Source organism: Melospiza georgiana, chromosome 14 (assembly GCF_028018845.1).
Source record: "Melospiza georgiana isolate bMelGeo1 chromosome 14, bMelGeo1.pri, whole genome shotgun sequence".
Classification (NCBI taxonomy): Eukaryota; Metazoa; Chordata; class Aves; order Passeriformes; family Passerellidae; genus Melospiza; species Melospiza georgiana.
This window is the reverse complement of record NC_080443.1, coordinates 13,529,659-13,550,194: the sequence shown is the minus strand read 5'-3', so window position 1 is coordinate 13,550,194 and position 20,536 is coordinate 13,529,659. Positions and strand designations below refer to the sequence as shown.

The 20,536-nt window shown below is 47.1% G+C and overlaps 1 protein-coding gene across 1 annotated transcript in view; it reads right to left on the bottom strand.

Moving 5' to 3' along the window:
• Window positions 1–20,536, bottom strand: part of CFDP1 (craniofacial development protein 1) — a 59,073-nt gene that overhangs the window by 23,363 nt on the left and 15,174 nt on the right. Inside the window, exon 5 of the mRNA XM_058034390.1 lies at window positions 19,045–19,149. Within this exon, the coding sequence (XP_057890373.1) occupies window positions 19,045–19,149 (105 nt within the window). The remainder of the gene's footprint in view (window positions 1–19,044; window positions 19,150–20,536) is intronic.

Sequence of the window (20,536 nt, the reverse complement as noted above, 5' to 3'; positions counted from 1 at the left end):
CCTCCTCTGCACCCTGCACTTCTTTCCTTCACACTGGACACTACCTGTATGTGCAGCTTGGCTGAGAAAGCCTGGCTGTGCTGTGCAAGTGTTGGTAACTCAGCTGTGTGTCTAATCCAGATCAGGGATTTTCTCTGCTGTGCCACAATTCCTTTGCTTTTTCAGCTTATGCGGTTGTAACAGGCACAGGGCCTGAAGGCAAGGTCAGACAAATAACAAAGGGCAATTTTAACTGCAGGGTTTCCCCCAGGCCTTCACCCTGCATGGGGTGGCTGCACCCAGAGCCACATGGAAAAGCCAAGCTGGTTTGGAGCACACCAGCAGAAGAAGGCACACATTCATTCAGCTTTCCCAAAGCAGCATTGTGCCCGGGCTGCTCAGCATCTCCACTGCTCTCCAGACACGCTGGCCTTGCCTCACATCCTCCTCATCCTCATCTGTGCCTTTGGAAATGCAGAGGGTGCTGGTGTGGTGTGCCAGCTCTCCCCACATCCCCAAATCCATGGATCATGAAGTCAGAGTTTCTGTGTTCAGTTAAGCTGCTAACAAAGCAAGTGCCCCGAGACACTGGGTGAGTCTGTTCCACCACACACAACCTGCTCCCCACCAAATCCTCTCCAAGCAACTTCCCCACTTGTTTCAACCTGCTGACATAAGGGCGAATGGCTGGCAGGAGAACGTCAAACATGGTATCAGGCTGCTCTAGGGATGGTTGTGTGGGAACAGCTCACACCCCTCTCCTGAGCACATGCTGGGACCAGTGCACTCTGTACACTACTCATTTCTGAGGTCATGCAGCTACAGCAAGGGGAGCACCTTTGTTCCTGCCACATGTGTCTGCCTTAAAGGGGTATGAAAGCTGCTGGCTTTGTTTAGCACTGGGATCCATGCCTTTCAATCTCCTTCCCACAGTTTTCAATACAGACAGCTGTGAGACCTTCTCCAAACTCTTTTCCTTGCTTCTTTCTTTGAGCTTGGGACAAGGTTAATCTGATCCTCCCTGATTTTGCCAAATAATTTTCTGGAGATCCCAAGGATGACTGTTTAGTGATTGAAGAGCTGGAGCATCACAAGGCTAATTAAAAGGTCTTTTTCCCAAAAAGTTTTTGATAGTCAGCCGAGAAAGCAAAAGCAGGAGACTCCAGGAATCTCTCTGTGCCTCTCACATTACATCGTCCCCTTTGTTGTTCATATTTAAAGCGTGCAAGGCCCCATATATTTAATTCCCTGTACATTGCTTGGTCTCCTGCATTGCAAGCAGGACTATGTCATGAGAACTCCAGCACAGCACATCCTTACCCATCAATTTTGGGAAACAGGGCTGGGCTGTGGTAAGCAGTAGACCAAGAGGAACATTGTTTTATTCCCTGTAGGATCTCCACATGCTTTCCTACCCCCACACCACTTGGAGGAAGCAGCAGGGAAAAGAGCAGCATGTTAGACACTTCAGTCTTTGGCCTTTTTCATATCTGCAAATACAAATTTCTTATTAAAAGATAAAGAAAAACCCTTTCATCCTCTATGTCCCAACCTAATCTTTAAATACCCAGTGAAATATAAGTAATTGAGAGATGCCTTTGGCAGCTGTGGGCTCACTCATCCCTTTCATGTACGTAGGCAGAAGATGACTAGGACTAAGGGTTGCTTAAGTTAAAACTGACAGTGTGATCACTGTGCCTGGCAATGAATATTAAAAGCAATGACAAGATTGACTTTATCTAGCTCCACTGTAGCTTCCACTTTTTTTTTTTTTCTTTTTTCCATTTAAATGCTCCATTCCTCACTTCTTACTGCAAGGATCTGAGTCAGGAAAATACAGCTCAGGCTGACAACTTCCAAAAGTGCCTGCTAAAGCCCAGCTTGTAGTGTGCCAAACTTAAGACACTTAAAAGAGCTCAGCTTACAAAGCAACACAATTTCCTGAGAATAAACACGAATAAAAACACTCCTTGAGTGTCATGTGCTGTGCACACGTTTGAAGTTTCAAAGAGGCACCCCTTGTTTGTTTTTTTTTTTTCCTAAATGTTGGGCAATGTTGCTAAATCCTTTTTCACCTTCACAACCAGTTCTGTTCTCTCAGAAGTAACTGCAGAGAGGCAGTAACCAAGTGGAGCTCTCCCACATGCTCTAGGGACCACGTTAGCTCCAGTTTCTGCTCCCAGCGATGACAGATGTTTTCCTGAATGTGCAGAATTCTGGTTTTTTTCCCTAAAGAAATGCCCTGAAAGCTGCTAAGTGTCTCTAACTGAATGAGTGGTGGTTAAACAAGGGCATAAGACAGAATAAGCAAGTTGCCAAAATGCCTTCTCCCTTTAAATAGGAGAGAGCTCCAGTGCCTGCACAGACTTGTTCCAATGCCCAAACTGCTCTCACCATGAATATGTACCTTATTTCTAGCCTCAGCTTTCAGTCACTGCTTACAGCTGCCTCTTGGTGGGCTGGGTCAAAGAGCACCTCCTTCAGCTGAGAATTACATCCTTGTGCTGAAAACTACAGGCTAAGGTCAAGTCATGATTCCTCCCACCCCAAAAGCTCTCATGTTAATCAGAGCCACCATGTGATCCAAAACCTCCTGCTGAATTTTGTACTGGAGGTGGGAGCTGTTTCCAAGCAACAGGGCTAAAACCTTGGGCTGCCCAAGGTCACAGAGGATATCTCTGCTGAGGAGTGCACTTAGGCACTTGTGCAGCTGCTGCCCTGAACTCCACAGAGAGCATACAAAGCCTCCTGGGGGATCCCCTCCTATGTTAAACATGGGCCAGCTGGTTCCTCTGCAGCTGCAGAACAAACCTAAGCACACTCTCCCATGGGCTTCCAGCCCCACCTATTCTACAGCAAGGATGGAGGCAGCAACAGCACTGCTTGGGTGTCCATGGCACTCCAATATTCTCCAATATTCTCCTCCAGCTCCCAGGGTTTCCCCTCTCCACTGTTCTCACCCCACAGTGATGCACAAGCACTGCTGGGTCCCACACTGCCATCAAGCACTGCTCTGGACTCACCTCTTCAGGCTGCCTCACAGAATCAATTTGATCATTACAGCTCCATGAGGGTCAGGGACCCAATTCTTGCTACCTCTTTCCCCTCTCCCTGTCCTTCAAAGGAAAGAGACATTTGCTATCAGTCAGCTAGGAACAGTGTTCTCCTTGAGCATCTTGTCATCACAGTTTGTCCTCTTAAATCTTTCTGAAGTTACAAGATGCTTGCTGAAAGCTGATGGTCAAGAGCTTGCACAGCAAAATTGAGCTCAGCCTGGCCACTTTGTAAATAGTTTTATTGTACATGGAAAAAAGGTATGAAAGCCCTGCACAGGGCATAAACAAGCTGACTGTACATAATGGACATTGTTAGGTGTCTGAATAGGTCACTGACTCAAAGGAAAGTTCAGCTCCACAATGCAGGCCTTGAGCTCTGAATACAAGTAAAAGCATCCCTGTGCACTCACACCCCATGCATTCAGCACAGCTGGATCTTTTTGTATTTCTCACTGTCCATTTCCTCCTGAATTTCCCTAGTTTCCTTCCATTTGTATTATGAGCCTTTGTTCTTTCTCTGCCCTCTTCCTCCTTCTATTTTGAAGTGTACAGATGGAGTCTAAGGGTGGGGAAGCAAACAGTTACAGCATACTAGAAAAACAACTTTCACAGCTTAGTAAAAATAGGATAAACCAACTCTAGCACTGTATGGAAGCAGTGACCCCTGTTGCAAGAGACAGAACCCTGTCAAATTGCAGCTAAAAAGAATTTTGTATGTTAAGAAGTTAAAAATATGGCCCTTCAAGGAATTAATTTCATCCTAGCCTTTGTTAGTTGTTAAATCCTTGCACATGAGGCTTTGCACCACAACGTTCATCATCCATCACGGTGGATGGGAATGTGATAGGACAAGGGAAAATGGCTCTAAACTGAAAGAAAAGGAGGTTTAGATGAGTTATTAGAAAGAAATCTCCCACTGTGAGGTGGAAATGCATTGGCACAGCTTGCCTTGAGAAACTGTGGATGTCCTGTCTCTGAAAGAGTTCAGGGCCTGGTTGGACGGGGCTTGGAGGAACCTGGTCTAGTGCAAGGTGTTTGTGCCCAAGGCAGGGGGGTGGAATGAGAAGATTCTTTTAAGATCCCTTCCAACCCAAACCATTCTAGGATTCTAAGAATATTCTTCTTCCCATCAACAGGTCTTGAAGTATGAGAAGCATTTGTGCAGTAGTTCAACTTGAACATGGCTTAATTGAGACATCCTGAGCAGCAGGTCTGAGTGTCCCTACAGTCTCTCAGTGTAAGAGGAAGGTATTTGCACACTGACAGCCTGGGTTTGGGTCTGACACCAATGAGATTCTCCTTTGGGGTCAGAGAAGTCACAGATTGCCCACTAACAAGATGAATTTTGTAAGAGGTGCCTGCTGTGAAGAACAAACCCAGAAGCTGGGTCACTGATGTACAGCTGAGAAGCACAAGCTGAGAGAGGTTCTCACCTCTATAAGGACAGAGCCAGGAAGTGCTGGAAATGCCTACAGAAGTTGTCTAGTTGTTATGGCATCACTTTGTTTTGGGTTTCACACTTAGGAGTGCCCCTCACTGAGGTCCAAAACACTCTGTGATGTCAGGGTTGTTCTGGGACCAGGGTAGGTCCTGCCCCAACAGAGCAGCACAGACAAGCTTCATACATTTTCTACAGCCTTTCTTTCCAAATATTCAAAGACAACCTGCATGCATTAAAACCACCATCAGGACTTCTGTTGCACTTGAGACTAGCAGAGCTGTCAGCTCTTTCAGTGATAATAATCACCTGTCAAAAATGCAGATCAGACTGGAGAAGCAATAAGGGTTAAAAGGAAAAGCATCAGTAAGTACCTCGAGCTGGAGTCAAGGCAATCACGAGACTGAATTCAGCTGCTTTGGTACGTGTCTTTTAATTCAACATGTTCCTCCTTTAGTGCAAGGGCCTTAGGGTGACTCCACAGTAGTTTTGTGCCTGTGGATTTAAATTTGCTAATAAATAGTCTATGCACTCATGCACACCATGGTCATGGGGGAGGGAGAAAAGAGAAGGATTTTAGATTACAACAAAACCAGCATTTGTCACTTGCTTTAGCTGGTGTGAGAGGCAGATTCCAGGCTCTTGGACTGAGGAAGAATATCTTCTGTTCCACTCCTGATGTGCTTGGCTGCCTTATGTCAAAACCTGTTTTAAATCCATTAATGAGACTAGGCTGAGTCTACATAACTTCTTAATATGCCAATGGAAAAAGGGCACCTGGGCATATTTCTGGGAATAACAGACATCCAAAATTCCCACCACTGTCACATGAAGCACTGCTCTATGGCCAGCTCCCTCCTCAAAATCCACTTTCTCCCTAGAGTATCAGCAAGTTGTCACTGATTGCTCTATGGAAAACACAGGAACTTGATGAGATTCACTTTTCTCTCTGTAGTGGCACCTCAGCACCAGCTCCTCCAGCACTGCTGCTGTGTTGGCATCCAGGTTCACACACACTGCTGAGATCACACGTGGATCAGGTTTTGATGCCCATCTGCTCTGAGGCATGAGTGGATCTGCTCCTGCTAGTAAGGATAATGACAAGGAAGTGTTTTTCTTCCTGTAGTGCCCCATCCTGCTCTAAAGGGACCCCCCAGCACCACAACCATGCCCCTCTCCTCAAGTGAGGATGAGCTGGAAGCCTGCAAGGACAGGGCCCACTGTTGGTGGAGATGGGGCCTGTGCCTGGGACCCTGCCTTTCTCTAGAGAGCTGGAGAAGAGATGCAAAAGCTTCTTACAGCAAAATGAGAATTATTCCAGCATATGAAAATAAAGTCCTCTTTTCCAGACTGTTAAGGCACTAGTAGACTTCTTTTCTAAAAAAAAACTAAGTAAAAAGACACAGCAATAGTTAATAAAATGGGCAGCAGTATTTTTTGGCAGAAGTAATTTAAGGCTAACCTCCTGTTCCATGAGCAGTGGCAGCCTAAATGGGAAGGATTGCTGAGTCAGCTTTTGATTTGGACTTCACAATGTGCTCTATGTTTTCCAGCGGGCTCTAATCTACTAGGGAAAGCTGAAGTGGGGGGAAGAGGGCAAACATAAGAACTTTGAATAAATGTGGAAATAAATATATGGAATTCAAGTCTCTGTTTAATGAAAAAGGTGAAGAAAATGTATCATGGTGTCTCTGAATGAGCTCTGACTGCAAAGACCACAGGCACCAGCAGCTGCATGTGTGTGACTCCAGAGATGCTGTGCTAGCACATAACCTATTTATTCTTGCAACTCTATGCAACAGCAAATGATAATCCTAATATTAACTAATCCTACTAGTAACCTTAACACATTTACACATAGAACAGCTTTCAAAACGGGAGATTGCTCTAAAGGCCCTGGGTTATCCAGGACCTTGCCTCAACCACTGCTCTGGAGCACACACCTAAGAGAAGAAAGTATAAAATGGCCCTTCCTTGGTGCATGTTTCCTGCCTTGAGAAAAGAAGCTTGCTTTGGAAAGATTAAGGTCTTTAACTAAGAATGAAGTTCCTTCACAATTTAAATCCACCCATGACAGTGGCTCCAGCACTCAGCTGTTGCAGGGCTGTTGTAGCACGTGATGCTGGCAGTCAGGCTGGTTTCAGCTAAGTGCACTGAAATAGCTCAGCAAAAAGATCCAACAACCAGAGATGTGAGAGGAATAGTGGGAGCACAACAGCCAGTGGCCAGATGATCTGGCTGACGCTGCAGGAGCCTAAGCCTGAAAGAAGAGTCATGCGAAGGACCACGCTGTTAACAGTATCTTTTGCAAGTAGCCATGAAAAGCTTTTATATTCAAATAAAGGACTTGGCAGAGAAAAATCACTTCCTCTCATTTACTCTCTCCACACTGAGTGAAACTTCAGCTGAATTAACAGACTGGGTTACTATTCCCCTCCCTGTCTCCTGCAGCCTCTCAGCGGTGTTTGCTTTTCACATGAAGATAGTTATCCTAATTTTTTATCAGCTTGCTTTTCCTTCACCAACTAACCATGCCGAGGTGCCCAAACTCTACAGGGCAGTGTGCACAATTGCCATACACATTAACTCAAAACAATTTGCTCCCAGGGTGCTCCCTGATGCAGCAGGTGCTGAGACCCCTCTGGCACAGTACAAAAGGGGAGTCCCCTCCTGCACAGCTTTACCCTGCCCAGAGGAGTCCCAGTCGCGCCAGGATGTTCTCTGCCACCCTCATCAACAGTTACTTCTTTATTGTGAAGGTTTCTTGTAGCAAGAGCTACATTATACATCCTGCAAAAATTAACTTAGGAGACACTACTAGTAATGTTGTAGACAACACTTACTACAAGCACTGAATGCAAAATTAGCCAGAAAATATCCTACAGGCAGCTCCCCACCTTCAGAGCAGCAGGGCAGGAGGTGGGGCTGCACTGCCCAAAGTGCCAGAGCTCTGTGCAGCCAGCCCAGGTGTCCCAGCAGGCCCTGCCCAGCAAATCCCACCTGCAGAGAACTGACCAGACCAGCACAGGAGGCACAAAGCCAGCTCAGATCCGACAGCAGCACAGCTCATCCTGCACAAAGCCATGCTTTGCTAGCAAGCCCCCTGAGAACTGGCAGGTACACTGTGTGTGGAGCCAGCTCAGGAGCCTGCAGGCTTCTTGTCATTTATTCACAAGCTGTGATGGGGAAGAGGCAGCTGCACAGGCAGGAACCCCAGCATGTCTGACTGTGTATCAGCTCATGGCTCAAAGTCCTGAAGGGAGTGCAGAGATGAGAACACTTAAAGTTACTTTAAAAAGTTTCCCAGCCCTCAGTGTGCCTTCTGGATGACTGTTGAACTTGATGAAGAACCACACAGCAGAAGTACTTGATCCTCTCTGAACTGAGGCTCTGGGGATGATGACCACCCACCACATCCAGCTCCCCAAGCCCTGAGCATTTCCAAGGAATGGGGTCTTCACCTCTTCCTGCACAGCAATCAATCCAGAGGCGCCTGGGTTTCTGGGCAGCTGCTCTCTTTTTAGTTACATCACAAATCAAAGTAAATAAAAAAACTGTCAGGGGCCTCTTCCAAAAACTCAGCCTGAATCTCTTCCATTTTCAGCCCCACAGCCTGGGGACCCAAGAGGACCCCATCCATTATTTCTCCATCTGAAGCAAGTTACCACTTTGCAAAGCTCTTCCTTTTATTTTACACACCACTGAATTCCCCATGGCATTCAGCATACTCTCTGAGCTGATGCTTCAAGGTTCCCAGATTGCCACAGCCACAGCCCTGTTAAATTGGTATCAATATTTAAAATCAAGAGGCCTCTTCCTCCAACACAATCTGCATTTCCAGGTTTATCACAAACAGTAAAAAATTCATGTGTGTACATTTGGCTCAAGGTGCACATATGAAAGCAGATTCACTCATGCATCAGCCAGACAGCTGACATCCATCCTGACATTTATCTCCATGGATGAGGAAAGATGAATCACTCACAGCTATACAGCCAGGGAGTTTGCCCTTGGTCAAACCAGTAAATGACATAAATCAGCCACTGTGCATCCTCAAATTCAGACACGGGCACCTTGGGAGAGCTGGAGAGCAAGAGGGGCAGTGGCAATCTCTTCCACATGAAACAGGCATAAAGACAACCACATCCTAGTGACACCTAAATAAGATCCCCAAGAGCAGAGCTCAAGAAATCTGCTGTATTCTGGCATATTTGTAATTGTTTCAAATGATTTGTTCAACAATTAGTTGCACTGTTGATTAAGCTCACAGAAAGAGAGGATTCTTCATTTATTTGAGTTGAAGAACTCAAAATTAGATACAGTTCTAGAAAATGGTGCTAAAGCCCAGAATCTCTCCTGCAAAGCACAGATCCTGACAAAGAAAGGACACTGAAACTTTGGATTTTTTCATTGTTACTCAAAAAAAAAAAAAAAAAGCAGCAAGAAGCCAGGGTGGGCTCATAAAGGCACTGTGTTCCAACACAGCTGTACATGCTGCTCAAAACTGCTTCAGGCTGAGATGTTTGTGCTGTTTTAGTCTGGATGGCACTCAAAGCCTTCCTTTTATTTCAAGAACAGATCTGACTCCAAATAACCTAGTGGACACCTGCCACTGAGTCCCACACTTGTTAAAGACTACTTCACTGGCTAAGGGCGAGCAGCACAAATACCTGCTGACCTGGCTCCACATGAGCAGGGCAGGTTGTGGAGCAGGAAGGTGCCAAAGCTGACCAGAGGATCCCTGTGCCATGCAGAGACAGGAAAGCACTTCTTGTAACAGCAGTGCTACCTACTTCCCATCCTGCCTGCCTAGAGCTAAAGGAAGGAGGCAGCAGGAAACTTTTTCCCAGGAGATATTTGTTTGCAACGAAAGAAGTAGAAGACAGACAGCTCTGCAGTGTCCATCAACAACAGCTATGACCAACTAATATTCACCAATAAACTTTTACTTCCAAAGGCTTTGAGAAAAGTAAGGATGAAAAACCCTCCCCCATTTGTTTGAGTGCAGGTATTCTATCCCCATAAAAAATCCAAACCCTGCCCTACAATCACAATAATGACCAGGGGAAAGCTGCTAAGCACCCTGACTGTCCCACAGGACCTGTAAAGCTGCTGCTATACTACTCCTTCAAAAGATTCTTAAGGGTCCTTGTTAAACTCGGCCATGAAACCATAAAGTGAGGATGGAGACAGCTATCCTGTACAGCCTTCAAAGTCAGCCCACAGCACATGACCTGCTCTGTGCTGGTCTGTTTGCAGAGGCCATGTAATTCTCCAGAAGTGTTTTTGTTTCCAAAACAAATGCTACACACTTTGCTTTGACTTGGGAAAGCCTCCCAAAGCAAACAGCCAAATAGTGCTGGCCAGGCTCACAAATGCACGCGTGTGAGTGGGAAAGGAAATGAAGAGCCCTTCCAGCTTTCCAAAGGGATATTGCAAACAGCAGGGAGGGAGAAGGGATTTCACACATTAGGAAAAACACCATGATGGTGCTTGTCCTTAAAGCAGACGCTACAGAGAATGCCCTGGGCTGCATTGTCTGTTTAGCACTCTCTAACACCCAGTGTTGGATGGAACCCCTCGTGGCAGGGTGCACATCTCAGCACCGTGATGGCTGCAGGTCAGTGCTGTACAAACCACTGCTCAGCCACCTTCCTATTTTTCTGGCCTGAACAACTTTGCTGTGCATCATCCAGACCCTAGAGCAAAGCCAAGGACATCCCTGCATTCCAATCCCCAGAGAGTCAGAGCTATCACATATACCAGCTGCTTCCTCAGCCGCCCTGCAATGGGAAATGTGCAGGTCACAGATGAGGAGGCAGACATGCTGCATCCCAGTCACAGTGTAAGGAAACAGCACAACCACACTGAAAAAAAAAATCACTCTTCCAGTGTTCTCCCAGGAAAGTTACAAAATCTCATTTTTCACACGCTTACGCCTCTGCTGGGTTTTTGCAGAGCTTCCCCGTGTGAGCTGCACTGGCAGGGACGCAGCTCCAGAGGAGTCAGGAAGGTTATCCTGCCTCTAGCAGAGGGGAGGGGGTGGGGGGAGACAGAGATGAAGCCGGCTGAATTCCCACAGGCTTTGCTTTATGAAAGCCATGAGCAGCAATCAGCCAGCCTTCCCGAGTTCTCTTTAACCCCTTCCTTGCTGCTAAACGAGAATCTGAACAGACCCCTGAACAGCAAACACATACTGGTGTACAGCATACCCAACACAGCATACACATACTCAAACTGAAGGCAAAACAGGCAAGAATCTAAAAAACCAGCCAATTACTTTCTTTCAGTATTTTCCAAGACGTGCAAGTTTCCTCTGTACTTGCATTAATGGATGCTGCAACCAGACCTGCTGCACTCAAGCCTACAGCTTAAAGGGGGGGGGGGAAAAGTGTTACAATCCAACTCTGCACATGCCCAGGACTTGTTACTTCAAGAAATGCCACCATTGTTCTCCAGCCAGGCAGCCAGCAATGAACAGGCATCACCATTGTCCACTGGCTGCCTGGGGGTTTTTAGTAACAGCACTGAAGTATGAGCTCTTGAAAGGGTACCAAAGCTTTTGCACAAAGTCAGATCAGACTCATATATATCCTCTATTATTTGCTGATAATCATAGAATCCTAGAATGGTTTGGGTTGGAAAGGATCTCAAAAAGGATCGTCTCATTCCATCCCTCTGCCTTGGCAGGGACACCTTGAACTGGACCAGGCTGCTCCAAGCTCCATCCAACCTTGGACACTCCCAGGATGGGGCAGCCTCAGCTCCTCTGGGCAGCCTGTGCCAGGGCCTTGCCACCCTCACAGGGAACAATCAGTAGTGGATGCTGTGAGAAGAGATGGCACTAAACACATCTTCCCCTGGGATTCCCAGGAAAAACAGTGGTGTCCAACAGAAATGTCAAATAAATCTGTTCCCTCCACTGCCTGCCTCAGCGGGTACAAGAGCATGTCACACATGTCCTTGCACACCCAGGGGGACATCTGCTGCCAACCCAGCCCTGGTTATCTGCCTCTGCAGAGGGTCCCTCTGCACAGCCACTGCCTCAAGGACCACGCAAGCTCTGAAAAGCACAACGGCAAGGGCCCCGGGGCAAGAGGACTGGGCTGTGACCCAACACATTAGTAAGGCTTTGAAACTCCTTGGATAGGGAAACAAAGTACTCCATGGCTTGGCAGACTGGATTAGAGCACCCTGGAGAGCTTGAGACAGACTGGAGCTTGTTTGAGGTGCCCTTTGAGCTCAGACTGTGCACCAGTTCACTTGAGGCTCAGTTTTTCTGCAGGAATAAGAGCAGTGGAAAAAATGGGGGACTCTGCCACCCCCACACCAGGACAGCAACAGCTGAAGTGAATCCCAGCTATCCTAACCATCCTCATGGCAGAGGAAATCCCCATGGGCCAGGCACACACTTGCTCAGCCTCTCCCGGTCTTTTTCTAGACTCAGACAAAAGAGCAGTGCCAGAGACTGGTGCCAGCTGAGGAGGCTGCAGCTCTGAAGAGAGACCAAGCACCCTCCAAGAGCTCAGTCACACCAACACCTCCTTTCAGGCAGGAAGGGAGAAAGCTGGCATTAGTTGGCAACCAACCCTAATTGCTTGACTTCACATCTTGATATCAATCCAGCCAGCCTGAGCATGCCCATTTTCTAAACACAGTCCTGCACAAGGCTGACAACACAGCATGCAGATCAAAGTTTTGGCTAACAAATGTGCTGGAAAATACTGGTGTGCTGATTTTCCATGAATGAGGCCACTAGTATGAGATTTTCCATGAATGAAGGCACTACTGTGTGAAAAGCCTGGGGCAATAGGACTGCCTGAGAGCAGGGAGCATCACTGCCACTCCAGCCTTACTTGGTTCATATTTTATGAAGAATGATTCAGCTGAACTTGCTCTTTGACATGAGAAAAAGGGAGGAACACAAGTGTGGGAAAGCAAGAGGATATAACACAAGCATCTGGTATGGGGGAGACACTCAAGGGAGATGGTAAGGCTCAGTTAATATGCAAGGAAGCACTATAAAAGCAAAATAAAACAGGAGTGGAAACAAATCTTGGTAGACACACACCCAAGGCATGGCACAGCTGGGAACAGGAGCTCTTATATCCACTTTCAATCCCAGGATTTGTCCATAAAGCAGGGCTGCCCTTCTCACCTCCCACTCCAACCAGCATGGGAAGATACAGGGGTTTCCCTCTGCAACTTTGCAAGGGGTCTGGAATAAAACTTCAGCTGGCTTCATTCCCCATTAGCAGTTAATTTCCTCAGTCATTTTCACAGAGGGAGAAAGAGAAATGCTCATGATCCAAGAGATGAAAGCATATGAAAATAAGCCTCATAAAACCTGTGCTGCCCTAAGGGAAAACTGCCCCACAACTTTCATTGGGGAATTATCAAAGGCCCCAGACTAGTGGGGGGTTGTTTTTATTTTATAAGACAGATGCTTTAGAGAAGTAAGTCCTCAAATAGCTGAGATTCCATTCTGCTGAACCTCCAACAAGACTAGAAAAAGAAACAGCTGATGCCACTTAGTCCAGCCCAGGGATCCAGCTTAGCCACATCAAGACAGAGGACTGGAGAAAGGCACAGAGCTGTACAGGCACTGCTGAACTCCTTTCCAAGAAGATGCCACTGCCCCAAAGAAAGGCAGCTGCACGCGTGGTAGCACGGCCACAGGAAAGCACAGCACACAGTGAAAGAATCTCATTCATTTCTCTTACAAACAGAGCCTGGGGTAGAAGGCATTGACTCATTTGGCCTGAGAACAAGAAAGAACTGCTCCTGGGACACTAGTTTAAAACAAGGATGTTTAGTGCACGTTTTGCTTTGAGTCTGGGAGAGTGAGTATGAAGCTTCCCACACTCAGAGCTCTGTTTCTTATCAAAGTAGGTTTAACATAAGCTCAGGAGAAAGAACTGTTCAGAAAAGGGGCAAAGCCCCAAAATGGCAGAGCTGTGCCTCTCATAGCTAAGCCTCAGAGGTGACAGCAGCCCTGGATAAGGCTGTCTGCAGGCAGCAGCCAGGTCCCCAGCACAGGATCCAGTGGCAGTGTGGCCATGGCTCACAGCTGGACAGCCAGACTCCCTGGGCTCCTCAGCTGGGCTGTGAACCCCTGAGGGTGCCCTCGCTGCTGCCAACCTGCACTGGCTGAGATGGGCACCCTCAGTGCTCTGGGTTCTCATTCCATGTGACACTGACTTCAAGGGGGAGGCAGATGCTCAGAGGTGTTTCACATGATTTACAAGTGTGCAGTAATCAGCATCTAATTTACTATGGCTGATGAAAACACTGCAACACTGAACAGATCATTTTCCCCAACAACAAACTTCCCCCTCTGGACACATACAAACACCTTTCCACATTCATCCCTGTAGAGTAATTAATCTCAGGTCCACTAGCAAATAAAACCAAGATATTCCAAAACCTCACCCAGCCTCCTTACCACTTTGACTTAAGGAGGGGATATGTGTAAAACAGTAGACAGACACTAACAATGAATAATTAAAATGAAGTTAATAACAACCAAGGATCTAAGATCTGAAGAGAAATTATTCACTTGGAACAGCTATTGCCACATTTAATCTTTCACAATAAAAGCATATGAATAGGAAATAAGTAAAACTAGCTCTTGGGCACAGATTATTGCCCCTGGCTGGTTCATCATGTTCACAGAAAAGTATGTCATGTGCTACTACACCCAGACGTTTGGCTGTGGTGCAAGGGGCTGGATCTCTCCGTCTGGGAGAACAGCACTCTCTGGAGCACATTGAGGGAAGAGCAGGAGAAAGATGGGAAGCTTTGAATTCACTAGGAAGAGCACAACTATTCAAGTGCTGAAAAAATCCCAGCTCCCACAAAGGTCTTGGTCACTTGCTTTACTGGCATTCTTACTCATCCTGTACAAGAAAAATGTCCAAGAGTTTTGGCTAAATAATTGTTTGCAGATGATGCTGAGCTGAAGACGGTAAATTCTGCTTTCTGAGGAATAAAAGTCCATGAGATTGCTATGAAATTAAATTGCTCCCTAGAGGCATGCAAGTAATGCAGCACTTGCTCTGGATCATCCAAAGATTCCAAAAACTCAGAGCTTGTGCCTCTCTCCCCAGTGCCCACATATGACCTCAAGTAACTAGTTGCTCATAATAGCAAAGGGATCCAGCCAACTCATGCAGAAAGAGCATCTTTTGCAAGAAAAAACTTGGGATGCAAAGTAGCTCCTAGGAGGGACCAGGCTGGAGAGGAAGGTTGGTTTAGAAATTACAGTAACATGTCAAGATGGTGCAAACAGGCATCAGGCTCTCCCACATCCCTATCCTCCCACAAAGATTGCCACCTCGTTCCTCCTGCACACTGAAGGTGGAAGAGAAGCCATGGACAGATGTCTTCCTGCTGGAGTCCCTCTACTCCAACATTAGCATGTAGCAGAGTAAATTATTTCTAAAAGAAAAGGTCTGAAGCTTTTCACACCATTTAACAGTCAGTCTATGTGAACTGCTCTACTGTAGGCTCTGGGAGGAAGGCATCCATCATGAACAGGCTAGAGTTTATCTGGCTTTCTTTGTTCAGGGTTGTGAGTATGTGTTCTCAGGGTCAGAGCTGTCCTGCAGGGTCTTGTACTGAGCTCCAAACCCTTGCAGCCCCAACACAGCCTGGGGGTCGGCAAGCACAGCACCTCCTGAACTCTGTGGGAGCAGGGCCTGCTTGCTTCAAAGGCAAACTGCACCCGGTGTTTATACCAGCCTACAAGGCATGAAAAGGCCTAGGAGGTCAAATATCCACCACTGTAATTTCAGGCAGGATCAAACAGAAAGCAACAGCTGGGCTGAGTGAGCAAGTCCACGTTTAATTACAAATGGTTTCGGTAATAAGCAAAAGCAAGAACAAAGCCAGTGAAAAACCTCTCTTTTTCTTCCTGGCTTCTGTTCAGGCTGTATAGAAACAGCTGCCTAGAAGGCAATCTCAAATAAGATCCACCAACTACATTTTTTATATTTTCAGGACTGCCACAGCAGCACTGTTCCCTGGGCAATGCCACCGTGCTTTGACAAGCACCAAGGATGGTCAGACAGATCACAGCTACTCCCACTGCAGGGCTGGGTCTGTGCAGGGCTCTCCCAGCCTGGAGCTCAACCCATGTGAGTCTCACAAGTACATGCAAAGAGTCATTTTGCAGTAAGCTGCTTGAAGGATTTAATTTGCTTTAACATGCTCTGAATATGAAATGCTGCTGTAAAACGGGATTGCTAGCTCAGAGATGATGGACCCTGCTCACAGGTCCTGCCTGCCTGGGAAGAGGGCAAAAAAAAAAATCTCTTGGAGTACCAGGAATTCCCACTGATCCCTCCATCAGGTCAATGCATTTCATTTACAGCCAGGATCTCCTCTTGCTTTCCCCAAAAGGTCCTGGAGCAGTGGTTAAGGATAGGAAATGAGCCTAAGACACACAGACAAGTTGGCTTAGCTGGGTGGGTGGAGGGCTTTTTTTCGATGCTGGGAGCCTTCCCCCCATTTATTGGGGCAGCAAGTGAGAGGAAATCAGTGGGTCCCCTCACACATCTGATACCTCTGATAGCATCAGCAAGACCCTAAGAGAACCCAAGAGCACAACAGAAACAACTGGAACTGAGTATCAGAACCCCAAACCTCTGCAACAAACCCATACCCACTGCTGACAGAACTGTGTGTCACAGGGGGACACGGTGGGAATAATGTGAAGGCTGGGAAACCATCACATCCCTGGGAACCAAGGGCTTCTGACCTGTCCAGCAAAGCCTGCTGAGAGAACTGGGTGGGTTGTTTTGTACTCCTGGCTTTAATTACAGCCAAGTGTTTAAGTTATTCTCCTCCAACCACCCCCATGTCCCTCACAAGCACAAATCTAGCTTTTTATAGCACATCCGGTATGGATGTTAAACACATTCAGGAAATGCACTTTCAGCCCCAAACATCCCCTCCCCTGGACCAGCTAGGGTTTGTAACACGGACACGTGGAGCCGGATGTTTGGTTTTGTGACCGTTGCTTTTCTGGGTTACTTCTGTCTGTTTAGAGAAGGGAAATTCAATAAACGCAGGGCAGGCTGGCTGCATTCAGAAATGATACATGCTGCTTGCAAGGTGAAGAAAGAAAAGCCAGATGGAGAGGCCACTATTAGCTGCTCAAATTCCCTGCACACAGGGCAAGGCTTTTTTTTTTTTTTTTTTTTTTAAATAGCTGACAAAGCTCCTGGGGGCTGACAATGGCTCACAGCACAGTGGGTGTCCACAGGCACAGCTCAGATCCCAAAATCACGTTTTTCACTGCCTTGTGGCAACAGACTGGGGCACTCCCATAATGCATAAGGGAAAAATGCACCCTCTCCCCTAAAACTTCTATTTTAAGTAGACAAAGGGTGCAAAGAACTGTCAGGCTATGCCAGGCTCTGTCGGTCCCCAAGCACTGCTCTGGCATGTCACCAAGGCTTGTGACTCTTTGCTCCAGAGCAGCAGGGTCTAGATAGCTTGGCTCAAGTCTAAAACTCGACCTTTGTAATTTGCTTGACATATGGGGCTTGCCTCTGGCTTTAAGGAATACCACAAGCCTGCTAGTAATTTTCTCACCTGAAAATACCCTGGCTACCTTCCCAGCTGGAAGCACCTTCCTAAGCCCAAAGGCAAGCATGTTTGCTGGCAGTCTCAGGGATCAGTCTCAGATACCAGTCCAAGACTCTCAGATCAGAGGGCCCGTCCTGGCCAGATTGCCCCAGAGAACCTCCTGCTAAAGCCTCAAGAGAGCTGGGCTGTTCACACACTGCTCCAAACAGCACTGCTGCTCCTCTGCCATAGGATCCCTGCACCAAGCCAGGATGCACTGCAGGAGGCTGTGAAAGGGAAGGCTTTTGGGGTGTCCTGCATTGGGGTTTGGTGCTCTGGAGAAAGGCGAGACACACAAGCCCAGGATATTTTTTCCCCACCCTTCTCCACAGCCAGGTCAACTCATGTTCTGGCCAAGCAACTGTCAGTAGGACATCACACATCAGCAAGCTGAACAATGACCTAATTAAGCTGCTTCCAAAATAATCTCACTGAAGGAAAGTTAATGTCCTTGAACTCATTATTTCTTATATTGATTTTTAGTCTACTTTTTTCCATATCTGATGTGAATTCTTCAGGTATCTGCAACATTGATTCAAACTGAGCTGTGGCTATTACTGCTGAGCAATCCAAGCTCCAGCAAAAGCAACCATGCCCCTTGGTAATGACCAGGCTGCAGAGGTCCACTGGCCACCCAGCTCCTCCCCTGGGCCTGTAAGGAACAGGAGGAAACAGGGATCTCTGCTGAACTGGAAGGTGAACAGCCCCTGGAGCTTTCCCAGGGGGCTGCCAGACCTGCCTGCACTCAAAGCAGCAGACTGGAGGGCAGGTTTGAAGACATGGGACCACCAGCAACGTGCACAGTGTGGAGCTGCCCCAGCTACAGCTGCCACTCAAACAAACTTTGGCCACCAAAACTGCACAAAGAATGCCAGCCCAACCCAAGGCAAGTTTTCCAGCACAAAACCCTGTGCACAACGCTTAGGTTACAAGTGATGAGCTCTGCAGGGATGAACCCTTGTGCAGTGTGAACAAGAGCATGAAGGCTGTGCTCATCTATGCCTTCATTCACTCAGAGAGCAGCAGCTGTCAAGGGTTGTGCACAGACAGACAGACAGACACACACAATGCTTTCACTACCCTGAGCTAAGTACAAGCTGTGCAACACTTAGCTGGAAAAATGAGTGACAATCCAGCTGCAGCAACTGAATAACAGCATCCCAGGGAAAGGCAGCCTTAACTCACACTGGAGAATTGCTCTAAGCTCACAGGAAGGACAATGTATTTATTTGATGGGTATTGTTTCTGTGTGATCAAATCATATGCAGCTTAGGGCTTTCAAATATCAATGCAAACAGCTGAGTTAAATTAAAATCATCACTGGAACACAGAGGCATCTCCTCTATTCCTAAGAAGCTGGTGATCTTCCAAGCTCATCAGGAACCAGACTGGCATCTCAGATGCACAGGGGACCCGACCTCCTTGTACCTTTGACAAGCATTATGATAATCTCAGAATTAGGTGTTAGAGCTTGAACAGAAAAGTGACAAATCCACATCAAAATGATATTAGAGAACATCAAAGAGGCAAAACCATCTCTCATTTAAATGCTCACCCAAAGTCTCTAAGAAGCCACAGGCCAGCCTGACATGGCTTTTTATAGCCCTGAGAAGCACCTGTCAAAAGAACTGCAGGCAATCTCAGCAACGTTCCTTGGCTACCTGCAGTTTCATCAGGCTGCTTGAGACAGTCAAATCACTATTTCCTTACTGGGATGAATGATTTATGAGGATTAAAAAACGTGAGCCTGAACCTATGAAGTGAGCCACTGGAACTCACAGGCTGCCTCCCCCACTTCCCTCCAGCCCAAACCATCACACCTTCCAGGCCAAGTCCTGCTCCCACTGAAATACTGCAGAAAACAAACACCCATTAAATACTCCAGTGCCATCTCTCTCACTGAGGGCCCATACACGGGCAGGGAAATCCCAAACTCACCCCGAGACTGTTGGCAGGGAAGCTGGAGCTGCTGCCTGCAGTTTCTCTTGCTGCTTCAGAAAAGATTTAGCTTCTTTCGAGTTTGAGTCTACTTCTTTAGTCACCCTGTTGGAGGAAAAGAGAAAAAACAGAGGGTAAGGAAGAGCTGTAGTCAACAGTAACATCAAAGATCCATCAAGGAAACACAGAAAACAGGTACAAGAGTCTGCACATCCCCTGCACAGAGATCACCATCAGCTGCAAGCTGAAGAACACACATCTTGTTAAGATTTCATTCCATTGGCAAACCCTCTACAATCATGGCAGAAAAAAGAAAAAGAGTAGCTAATTAGAGCTGGGGGAGGAGGGGATGTTTTTTCTTTCCAACAAACTGGAATGCTTATTCATTCAAACAGGCCTGTGTCACTAGCAGCTACTAAATGCTCTCCTCAGGTCACTGGGGGCAATTCCAGACTCTTAATTGGGCTCTTGATTTTCTCATTTGTTGGTCAGTGAGGCAGCTCTTCAGCCACCCATGTCTCACAGCCCACGGCACACAGGCTTGGCAACATCTGCAACCCAAAGCAGAGCATGGAAACTGGCTCTGGGGATGGGCAGTGGGAGAGAAAGCTCTGACAAGGCAGACTGTAGAAATTTACTCTCATTTTCTAGTTAATTTTTGTTTGAGGCCCGGAGGGTGCAAAATATTGAACTTCAAAAAATTATAAATCAATATGGCATCTACAGCAGGGAATGAATTACAAACATGAGAAAGAATCTCTAGAAAACCACTCAATAATTAATTGTTAGAAAACCCCAGCTACTTTAGCCCCCTCATTTACCATGACCTGCCTCCAGCAACAGGCTTTTCACGCTCTCAGTAGCTCTTAATGAGGCTGCCCTCATTTGCCAAGCTAACAATTTTGTTCCCATGGAGCACAAGCCTGTGAGCCTCTCCAGGGCCCTGCAGCTCTATGGACACAGAGGCAGCCTGACCCACAGCTCAGCTGGCACAGAAGAAACAATCTCCATCTCACCCTCCTGCACCCTGGGCCTCAGGTTGTATCTGCTCTGTATCTGTGCAGGCTCATCCCTGGTCTGCACCATTTGCTGACGAGAGGCTGAAAGCCTGGCTGGCCATGGGATCTCCCCAGCTACAAATCAGGCTAATCACTGCTTGCTTCCCACCCACCAATCCAACCTCACAACTTCCATGAAAGAGCTGGCTGACAGTCATGGAGAAAGCCCAGGAGCTGAAGCCCCAGACAGGTTTCTGCTGGGCTGGCATCAGGTAAAGTGACACAGAGTTATCTGTTAACCCTGGAGGCACTGATGTCCTGAAATCTCACTTGCACACCACTAGTGCATCCACATCTCCATCATGACAGTGAATCAGCATCTGAAACTTCCTTCCTCCTTCTCCACAGACTGCAAATGCAGTGGAAAAGGCACAAGAATAAATGCCTGTGCTGTACAACTGCTCAGCCTTGCTCTGCCAGTGCAGGAGGAGATT